General features: G+C 45.2%; 1 protein-coding gene across 1 annotated transcript; it reads left to right on the forward strand.

The window, feature by feature from the left end:
* Positions 1 to 1,240: 1,240 nt before the first annotated feature.
* On the forward strand, positions 1,241 to 10,918 carry LOC102001225 (aldose reductase-related protein 1-like). The gene is made up of 10 exons (XM_005365805.1): positions 1,241 to 1,483; positions 3,987 to 4,154; positions 5,121 to 5,237; positions 6,465 to 6,542; positions 7,667 to 7,789; positions 8,059 to 8,165; positions 8,687 to 8,768; positions 9,200 to 9,283; positions 9,872 to 9,954; positions 10,595 to 10,918. Exons 1-10 carry the CDS (start codon positions 1,418 to 1,420, stop codon positions 10,635 to 10,637), a joined length of 951 nt encoding a protein of 316 aa, XP_005365862.1. The 5' UTR covers positions 1,241 to 1,417; the 3' UTR covers positions 10,638 to 10,918.
* Positions 10,919 to 11,193: the final 275 nt, after the last annotated feature.

The following is an 11,193-nucleotide window of genomic DNA, read 5'->3' on the forward strand; positions in this document are numbered from 1 at the left end:
AACAAGAGTAATGAGATTATGTTTTTTTATAAATGGCTGTGGGATAATCTCCTACTTGGAAAAAATTAACTAGGATCTAGATATCACATGATAAACTGAAATAAATTCCAGCTTCAGAAGATCTAGCCCAAGGAAAACGACTCAATGCTTTGTTTACAGTGGTACACCTTGAAATATACCCACACTAGAAACTAACTGGACATGAACTACAGCTCTAAGTATAGTGAAAATGAATGTCCATGAACCTGAACCTCAAAAACCACTACAATGTTTGGTGTAATTTAAAGTGATTTCTATTTATGCAGAGAACATTTGTCTGCCTGATTGACTTTAGAAAAATACATTATATAGAAGCAGGCACATTCATATAGTCAGAGCAACTGTTATAATAAAAACCATGTGCAACACACAGGAAAATAGCACTGAGTAACGGCAGCTTGTACAGTTTGATAAAGCTATTTTTCGACATTTATAAGCATCTTTATTTTTCATATTCTCTATACTGTATAAAAATCAAGAAGGTTTTTTTATTAAGTAGGTGGAAAAATGGAAGTTCATTCTGAACACAACTGGTCAAGTTATCAAATCTGAAAGAAAAGCAAATAATGAAACAGGAAAGAAAAAAAGGGAAGTAGGGGGAAGAGGAGAGAGAGAGAGAGAAAGAGAGAGAGAGAGAGAATTTTAGTAGTAAAAGATCATGTGCAAACGACTAACGGATAATTTCTAATTTAGAACAACTCACCCCCACAATCTTACAGCAGTTGTGTGAACACAAAAGAAATCACAAGCCCTCCCAGAGCTACACCTGGCACAGAGACTATTAAAACCTCGCATAAAAATCTTTCTGTGGGGACTTCAGCCAATTGTCTGTTTAATTTCACACTGACAGCCCTTGTTATTAATACTGTGGCTAAACACAGTGGTTTCAAAAGTAATTGATGTGGCTGGTCCGGCAGCAGGAGAGGGCTATTGGTACTAACTCGTATCAAAATGATTGCTACAGCCTCCTAGTTTTTTCTTGAATTCTCCCCCTGCTGAAAACGTCTTGAACAGTCACAGGGTTCACTGCGTGTGTCCACTCTCACAGCAATGGGCCTTCTTAAATAAACCAATTCATTCTTCATGCCGTGTTCTTGCTGTCCACAAACACGCGTGAGTTCTGCTACAGTAGACTTTGCATTCTGCAGCAGGGAGATTCTGCATTCCAGAGGGTTTAATCAGTCTTACGAAACACCGCAATGTACTTTCTGTCTTACGAAACACAGCAATGTACTTTCTGTGCCAAGGCCCACCCTTAGGCTGTGGCTGTTTGCCAGTGGGAGGAGCCCACCTCCCCAAGGACCCATAACCTTTATCAGCTTCCTAAAGTAGGCCAGAGGTGCCTATCAGCTCTCTCAGGACAGTTTCTGTAACAACCATGGCCACCTTCGTGGAGCTCAGTACCAAAGCCAGGATGCCCATCGTGGGCCTGGGCACCTGGAAGGTAGGTGTGCAGTCGTTGGAAAACTCCTTCTTCCAAGTGGGGAGTGATCCTGGGCATTTTCTCCTTTTTCCACAGCGTCTGCAGGGGATGGGGGTTGGAATTCTAGAGCCAGGACCCAGCTTGCTTTCAGCTTCTGCCCTGCTTCGGGCCTCAAAGCTCAGACTGGTTTTTCCCAGCTGGCTGACAACTTCCCAAACAAGTGTCAGGTTTCCAGCTGTTTCTGGACTTGACAATGAACAACAAAAATACCGTCTCCAGGCAGTTAGTCTTTTTGTAAGCTTTTCCTCTGAATTACTTCACAATTTACAGGTTTGAGCTGTGTGTTTCCAGTTTGGGTTATTCCGAGAGAGAACACTGAGTTACAAATGACCCAGTTTTTCTTGCTGTCCATGGGGAAGAAAGGACTCCATTTGGAACATCCGAGCGGCCTGGGAGCCTGTGGAAAAGGCAGCCTCAGACCCCAGTCCAGGCTATTGAACTGGCGCCTGCACTTTTTACAGGGACCCCCCTCACCCCCGTGTGTTCCCCACACATTAAAGCCTGAGCCGGCTCAAGATGACAGAGAGCCCGGGCTAGGAGTCTGCTCGGGTCCCACGCTGGCTGTAGTCATCTCTCCTGCCAAATGCTCCAAAACCCACTTCAGGGCATAGCGAAGCAGATTTGCTCCATATCAGAAATTTCACATCCACGGAAGCAACCAATAATCACTTGGAGATCTCCAGGGAATCTACTCACCCGGAAAAATCAGCCGAGGTGAACTTTCAGAATTCCCGCAGTGGCGTAGGGTCTCTCAAGGAGTCGTTTTCAGGATGTTGCTGGAAAGGGACAATGAGTTCACCGGTGCAGGAGCAGGGGGATGGGATTTGAGCCTGGACCCCAGTGCTTCCGAGTGGCTGGCAGCAATTCCTTGGCCCCATGATAATATAGTTGTTGATCTCTATGTACACTTCTCTACGTTTGACAACTACAGCAAGAATGTCTAGACTTGGTGGGAGGTGGATTTACTTACTGTTGTCTGAGACAGGCTCGTGTAGCCCAGGCAGCCTTAGAGCTCACTAACTGGCTGAGACTGGCCTTGATCTCCTGACCCTCACCCCCACCTCTACCTCCCAAATGCTTGGAATTATGAGCATGGGCCACCACACCTAGAATGTGAGCGTTTTTTTTGCTTTTATTTTTAATCAGACAGTGATGCGTTCCAGGCTGTCTCTAGCCTTACTATCCCCCTCTCCTGCCTTTGTCTCTCCTGTGCTTGGGATGCAGGCTTGCACTATTATACTCGACTAACAGCGAGTTCTAAGTTTTGTTTCTGGAGGTAGGGTCTCACTGTGTAACTGTGGCTAGCGTAGAACTTGTTGTGTAGAACAGGCTGGCCTCAAAGTCAGAGATCAGCCTGCCTCTACGTCTATACTGCTGGGATCAAAAGTGTGTATTACCATGCCTGGCTTAACTTTTTTTATACATGTTTTGTTAGTTTGCTAGTGTGGTTGTGTGCATGCAAACATGTACATTTGCACACTCAACTACCTTTATGCCATGGTGTGCATGTGGCCTTTGGAAGGATAGTTTGTATGCGTCAGCTCTCTCCTTCTACCATGTGAGAGCTGGGGATTGAACTCAGGTCCTAAGATTTAGCAGCAAGTCCCATTACCCTAGGAGTCATCTTGCTTCCTCTGCGAAGTGAACTTTAAGGGTTTATTTTCCTAATCCAATATCTGCTTGGCTGGTGGAAATTGGGAGAAGCTATTTCATATATTCTTTTGTTTTTTATTTCTTATTGACAGAAATGAAAATCCATTGCTGTGTAGTTTCCTATTTGTTCCCCCTCCTGAAACAGTGAATATATAATGGATTGCATACGGATATGCAACCCTATGTATGCCTTACTAAGTGACAGGCGGTACACCAGAATCTTTATGTTCATTGTTGAAAGAAAGCAATGTAAGGACCTTATCAGGTAGGCTGTCTTGACTGCTGTTTTACAGTCAAGGTATAAAAAAACTGCAACCTGCTCAGCCTCTGAACTCTACTCATGGGAGAGTTCATATTAACTTACAACAACTATAGTTTAAGTGTTTATAACTGTCTGGGGGTCTGAGGATTCTTCTGGTCCACTGTAGATTCGAGTTTAGTCTTCAGCAAGTTGCAAGGGGAGCAACTGAAAAGCCTTCAAGATCAGCTTAGATTAGAGAAGAACTCATTTTTGGCTAAGACAGAACATGGGTGATAATCACAAAAACAATTCACAGTTTAGGATAAAACATATGAATGAAGATCAATAGATGAAACCAATTATATTATATGCTAACCATAAAAATTAATAAAATGATCCAGTCTTGTCTTCTAAAGAGTTTTCCAAAGGATGTTTCCCTACTCCTGACACCAGTGTCTATTTAAAATAGATCCTAGCCAGGCTGTGGTTTTGAGAATCTGATCTATGTGGAACCTTCCAGAGGAAGACTTGAAAGAATGGCTTCTAAGGGTCTCTTCTGTTGCCTTCCAGTCTCCCCCTAATAAAGTCAAGGAAGCTGTGAAGGCCGCCATTGATGCTGGGTATCGCCACATTGACTGCGCCTATGCCTATCAGAATGAGAATGAAGTGGGGGAAGCCATCCAAGAGAAGATCAAGGAGAAGGCCGTGAAGCGGGAGGATCTCTTCATTGTCAGCAAGGTAGAGTGGCCCACTTGATGGACAGGACTTCAAGGCAGGTAGAAGTATCTAGGAATGGGCAGCTTCAAGAGTTTATCAGCCACCCCCATCTGCTGTATTCTCCCAGCATCTCTCACCCACCTTCGTTCTATCTCTGGATGTTTATCCATGCCAAATCAGTACTAGTAAGAAAATGCTGATGCTGGTCTCCTACAGTATTGGATCTCTTATAGTAGTGATGGCTTCATTGAGCCTCCTGGTGTTCTTGACCTCCCTGTTTTCAGCAGTGGGATCTACTCTCCAAGGGACAGTAAGGGGTATAGTTGGGATGGCCTCTGAACCTTACTGCTTGCTTAACGCGATTGCGGTCTCCGATGGCCCTGGTCTTGATGTTCTCAGACATGTGTGGTTTGAAAATGGTGGGAGCATTATTTATTGTCACGTACAAATTTCCTTTTATTTCAAACCAATAAAACATGTGAATTATAAATTGTTATAAAAAACAGAGGTGTTGAACGTGAGGTATTTGGGGAGCTTTGGCTCTGTGCTGGCCCATGCTTGTTCAAGGAAATCGTAACGGGTCTGACACACAGCCCCAGTGTTGGTGTGGGTATGACTGATGGACTTGGGGATCAGAGCAATGAAAGAGTCATCTACTCCAGTGCATCAGGATGCTTGAACTTTAAGGGTCAGACGCAATTTCTTCCCTCTGAGAACTGACAGCAAGAGACTAATATAGGAATGTCAACTTCTAATTAGGAATCAAATGTGCTAAATGAAACAGAATACCAAGAGCATGGAAGAGGACATAGGCATGACCTTGACCTTGTTGAGGGCTGGTGACCTATTCTAAATATTAACTAAATGTATTATAAACCAATGGCTTGACCTGGTTTTCGATCAACAGCACATCTCAAAGGAGGGAGGGTGACTGTGGAGTGCCCCTTTCTTTACCCCGTCCTAACACCCTCATGTCACACTCTGCAGCTGTGGTCCACCTTCTTCGAGAAAAGCCTGGTGAAGAAAGCCTTTCAGAAAACCCTCACGGATCTGAAGCTGGACTACCTGGACCTGTATCTAATTCACTGGCCACAGGGATTCCAGGTTTGAGCTGCTCTTTGCCCCATCTGTAGAAGCTGAGCAAATGTCAGAAACCAGCAGCTGTGCCTGAGCTGGTGACCCTGCCCTTCCTCATCCCCTCGCTCTCTCTCTAAGTGCTGCCTAACCTCTCCCTGCCTAGCTATTGGCCATTCAGCTCTTTACTAAACCAATGAGAGCAACGCATCTTTACAGTGTACTAAAAGACTGTTCCACAATAAAAGCAGTTGGCCTGTCACTTTCCTATTCATTCCCAGCCCAGTCCCCTGAGCAGAGAGGGTGCGAATCTCTTGGGACAGTCTTGTATGACACACATCAAGGATCAACCTTTTGCCCTTTATAGCACCCCTGCATGGGGAAGAGGCATCTGGGAGCAAAACCCAAATATAGGAAAGCTGGCAGATAATATAATCTGAAAAACTATAGCTCCATGCCTGGGACCCACTCCTGCTTGTTCCTCAGAGTGAAAAGGGGTTGCGGAAGGTATGGAGAGATGGCTCTGCAGTTAAGAACACTGGTTGCTCTTCTAGGGGATACAGGTTTAATTTTTAACACCCACACGGAGGCTCATAACGGTCTGTAACTCCAGTTCTGAAGAATCCTACATCCTATTCCTGTCTCCACAAGCACTTGGCAAGCATGTGGTTACACAGACAAACATGCAGGCAAAATAGTCATTCACATAAAAACAAACAAGCAAACAACAACAACAACAACAAAAACCCTGCAAAATCTAAAACCAACAAAATCTTTTTAAAAAGTGAATGTAGGGGGAAATTGAAGGGATGTGAATTCTCATTCTGCTGTACATGTGACCAGTTTATGGGTGATGACTGCATACTATCCCAAATTTCAGATTTAGGCTGCAAGGACAGACACTGGCTAGTATCCTCCCCTGCTAGCCATGCCATTTTCATATGACCCTCGTCTAATAACCTTGAAGCCAAAATGCCCCACCCAGTATCTATGGCTTTAGGTATGTTGAATTAATCTCCGTGGTGACAATAATAGCTTTGACAATGTACTAAGGACAGATGGTCAGACACTGTCCACGAGGGTCACATGCAGGGTTTCCATCCCATAGCAGACTGCCACATAGATGGTTCTGAACTTTTCTGTGAAAAATGGCTGTGCGGGCATTTTTCTTTGGGAATCCATTGCCCTCAAACCTTGCTTCGCAGAAACAAGCACCCATATGTAGGTCCTAATGAGGTTTTTGTCTTGCGTTTACAGGCTGGAAATGAATATTTACCAAGGGACGATAAAGGCAACGTTCTTGTCAGTAAATCCACATTCTTGGATGCTTGGGAGGTAGGTCAGAGCTTCTCTGAGTGTGCTCAGAGATAAAACCTTCTGTCAGGACCCCTTGACCCTCCACCATGGCATGAAAAAGCCCAAGAGCTCTGTGTCTACCTTCACTACTCCTGTTTCTCTCTTTTCTTTTCTTTTTTTTTCTCTTTTCTATTCATGTATTTGATATGCGCTTGTGGAGGTCAGAAACCTGTGTGAGAGAAAGTTCTCTGTCTCAACGATATGAGTTTCTGAGAATAAAATTTGGTCTCTCCATGTCACATAGACAGATTTTGATCTTCCTCTGAAGCCCAGGTAGACTTTAAATCATGAGTCTTTTGCCTCAGCACCCCCAACTTATCTGGGATTTTCAGCCTACACCCAGACCCATCTGCTGTTGTAATTCCTCTCGTTGCTGTCCAACACAGCTTGATGTTCTGTGAGGAAGGCCTTGAAGATATATGGGCCCTGGTAAGAGTGCCTATCTTGGCACGGTAAAAGGGCTGAAATCTATCCTACTGACTACCTGCTTAGCCCCAAATGGAGTCAACCCAAGGATGTAGGGTTTATAGATTATTACCACAGTGATCTTGTTGTAAACTTTCCCAAAGATAGTGATCCAACCCTAGAGCAGCAGCTACAAACCAAATATGAAGTTATAATCTATTCATTGTAAGTTCCTGTCCAGTAGTTGCTAGGATTGAAGCATATACAATGTATTTGCTGTTGAGACTCTTTCCGTGCTAAGGTTTCTGTGGATGAGCCATCAGCCCCAGTGCTAGGGGACCTCAGTTTATTTGACAGTTCAAACAGCATAGGAATCAAAGAGGGAAGGAAGGAATTGTATGATCCCAGGAGAGACATTAAAGAGAGTTTGATTTGGGCCTGGAAAATAAAGGGAAGAAAGGTGGTAAAATTATGAACAGAAGCCAGAACTTCAGTTTTCCTTCTTGGTTACAGCTGAGCAGGGGACAGGTAGAAGGCCTGGAACCAGCCATGCAGGCACCACAGTCTAGCTGGAGATTCCCTTTAGTGCTTCACTTGACCTTGTCACACGGGAGCCATTCCTCCTATCCAAGACAAGGCCAACCCAGCATCCCTGTATCCTCCTGCAGCCATCTAACTGATGTTTCTCACTGTGACAGGCTATGGAGGAACTAGTGGACCAGGGGTTGGTGAAAGCTCTGGGTGTCTCCAACTTCAACCACTTGCAGATTGAGAGGCTCCTGAGCAAGCCTGGACTGAAACACAAGCCAGTGACCAATCAGGTAAATTCCCTTTGGTGAAGGGCCCTGGTCTGGGACAACTTCAACACTGGGAGGCAATGTCCATCCTAGCTACTGAGTCTCATCTCTGAGGTCTGTGTTCAGGATGCTCAGGGAGCTGGGAGGCAGATCTCTGGGTCTGGTTTGGAGCACATCTATCAATGATTTGCCTTTGGTCTTTGTTTGTATTTGCTCATGAGAAGTCTTTCTGAGCCACTCAGAAAGTGGCTAGTGGCCTAGTCCCCTAATAATGGCAATGTTTTCTCTTGCAGATTGAGTGCCACCCATTTCTCACCCAGGAGAAACTGATCCAGTACTGTCACTCCAAGGGCATTGGCATCACAGCCTACAGCCCTCTGGGTTCCCCAGACAGACCTCAGTAAGGCTTCAGAATGGTGTCTTTTCCTTTTAACATTCTTAAAACAGTATTTGGTAACTGGTTAGTAATTCCCAAGACACTAGGAAAAAAATGTGTCTATCTTTGGCAATGTGTTGAGCCACCTGAGGGAATGCAGCTGTAAAAATTTTTGGAAAACCCAACAGTGGTCCTGGCTGATACTCAGAGAAGAGGTTATTTCTGTCTTGCATGGCTAGGTCATACTTTTCAACTGCTAAAGCTCTGGTCCATAGCTGGACTCCTGGAGAGACAAAAAGCTCTCTCTCTCTCTCTCTCTCTCTCTCTCTCTCTCTCTATCTCTATCTCTATCTCTCCCTCCCTCCCTCTCTCTCTTTCCTTTCTTCCTTCCCACCCTCCCTCCCTCCCTTCCCCTCCCCGTCTCTCTGCCTGTCTCTCAGATGGAGAAGGCTTTCATGCTCAGCCTTGGCACTGTCCTGGCAGTAATGTTTATAGGCATGTAGTAGCCATGTTGATTTTCACGCCAGCCTTCTCTCTTCCCCTAGAGTCAAGCCAGAAGACCCTGTAGTACTGGAGATTCCCAAGATTAAGGAGATTGCTGCAAAGCACAAGAAAACTGCAGCCCAGGTAAAATGGAGTAATTCCCCCTTTATCTAACCACCCATTCATTCTTGTATTTGTGTGTTTTACTGCTATTGCCTTCTTTTACCGCATTGGAGGGGAAGAAATGAGAAATCTAAGTTTGTTAGGACCTCCAGGCAAAACCACTGGCGTCAGGGAAGGGCTGCCTCTGTCAATCAGCTTCCTGTCAAATCCCTAGGCTCAGCCTCAAGAACATTGCCATCTGGATACAGTCTCAGCCTCATGGCCACAAGCTACCCACCTCCTTCCTATCTAGGAAAATCAGTGCTGCCTCCAGCATCAGGGGCTGTAAGATGAGGCCTGGCAAGTGTCTCTAATAATAGCTAAAGCCACAGAGAAATACAATTACCATTTATCTCACTAGGAGGGGTTCTTCATAGGTAAGTGGATACCTGATGTCCCCTCTTTGTACACAGGTTCTGATTCGGTTCCACATCCAAAGGAATGTGGTGGTGATCCCCAAGTCTGTGACACCCTCCCGCATACAAGAGAATATTCAGGTAAGATGTGGCCTCATCATTTGCTATTCCCACTTGGTGGAGAGGGGTTGGGAAAGATCCTGTCCTTGAACTTTAATTCCACCCCTTCTTTGCCAGTGTGACTTCACTTCTTCCAACTAACTACCTGACCAACACTTGTGCTAGTTAGCTGGCCTCAACAGAGCTGCAACGATTACATGCATGTGGGCCATGAGTGGGTTGGAGGCAGGCACCAGCAAAGGCCTGTCAGGACTAAACATCTGAACTTTGTCCCACTGAGGAGATTCCTGTTACCCTTGAGCACTTAGATCACAGGCCCACACTGTCCTGGTCAACTATGGACTCTCTTGGTCTACTCATACACCTTTTTGTAGAAGGTGATGCAATGGATTGAAAAAACCGCGTCTCCTACATGGCCCTCAGGATTTCAGTCACTGCACACACTGCACACACCTACAAAGCCCCCCTTCCCAGACACCGATATCTCTAAATTATCCAGTCAGCATTTAGAGAAGAATTTGGAGGCATTATGCCTGAATGGGAGGAACACCTATAATCTTAGATCCCATCAACACTTTCCTTGCTAAGGATGTTTTTGAAACTTTCTAGGTCTTTGACTTCCAGCTGAGTGATGAGGAGATGGCCACCATTCTCAGCTGCAACAGAAACTGGAGGTCCTGCGGCCTGTTTATGTAGGTATCATCAGGTTAAGTAGGAGGCTGATCAGGGCGTTATCTAAGAGGACAGTGCTCTTTGTATCAGGATTTGTGAGTGGAGTCACAGATCGATGGACTCAAAAGTAAACCTAGCTGGCTCCTACTAGAAACCCTACCACTTACTAGACATGGGGCCTGGGGTTGTTTGGGTATTACCAAGTCGCTCTGTCTACAGAGTAAGATGACAGTATTAATTGCAGCAACCATCCACTGAGTACTAGTTTAGGATATAGCAGACATTTTAAGCTCTTTGCTTATATTAGTATCTTATTTAATACTCATAACCTATCTGTCAATTTCAGTTGTACTTCCCACTTTACGACAATGTGAGAATTTGAGGCCCCCAGTTGTGTGTCAACTTGCTTATGATCCCTCATTATAACAATCTACTGGTGACCAGGTCACTGTTTGTTACAGACCCTCCTTCCTTAATAGTCCTCTCATCCTTTTGGGTGACATCATGGTCTGTGTGCCCTATCTCATTTCCTCATGGTCTTATGGGAGCCGAGACTCAGAGAGCACAAAGGGGCTGAATAGACCACTGAACGATGCGATGCCTCTTAGGTCACACTTGTTGCTTCTGGGGAACAATTTCTTCTTATGCTTGTTGCTGCAGGGCAAGTCATCTTGAGGACTTCCCTTTCCACGCCGAATACTGACACGGATTCACCTGATGAGTTTGCCCAGTCGCCCTCTTCACGGGTGTGCCATCCTCTCCTCAGGACTCCTATCATTGCCAAGCCTACCAGATACCACACCGAGCCAGCCACGAGAAGACAATTCTGCATTTAAACCTCATGTTCAGCTAGAGGCAGCCTGTCACAGACAGGACAATGGTTTTCACTAATTAGATCTGGCCAAATGTTTGTCTTACCCCAGAAACACTGGTAATCCTGAGGATATAAAGATCAAACAATAAAAATAACAATCACCACACACATTTAGCAGTCAGGAGAGCTTTCTGAACGCCGTGGGTCCAACTTTCACCATTCATATTTCACAGAAGAGGAAATGAAGCCAAGAACTTGCTGAGGGCCCCAGGTAGAAAGTGGCTACAATAAGTTTCAAAGGAAGGATGCTCTTGGGGAGAGCTCAGGACAATTTGCTGCCTTCCTCATCCCAAGCCTTCTCCTGGCAGGTACCTGCCTCTTTCCCCAAAGACTTGACTCTTTCCTCCTCTTGCTCTTCCCTCTGATATGCCATGGCAAAGGTCAA

This window comes from Microtus ochrogaster, unplaced genomic scaffold, assembly GCF_000317375.1.
Source record: "Microtus ochrogaster isolate Prairie Vole_2 unplaced genomic scaffold, MicOch1.0 UNK4, whole genome shotgun sequence".
NCBI lineage: Eukaryota > Metazoa > Chordata > Mammalia > Rodentia > Cricetidae > Microtus > Microtus ochrogaster.

Excerpts from the sequence above, each read along its gene's own strand:
- LOC102001225 (XM_005365805.1), top strand. The coding sequence starts at position 1,418 with ATGGCCACCTTCGTGGAGCTCAGTACCAAAGCCAGGATGCCCATCGTG. Across the intron at positions 8,769-9,199 it reads ACAAGAAAACTGCAGCCCAG|GTTCTGATTCGGTTCCACAT; the intron begins GTAAAATGGAGT and ends CTTTGTACACAG. Across the intron at positions 9,955-10,594 it reads AGGTCCTGCGGCCTGTTTAT|GGCAAGTCATCTTGAGGACT; the intron begins GTAGGTATCATC and ends TTGTTGCTGCAG.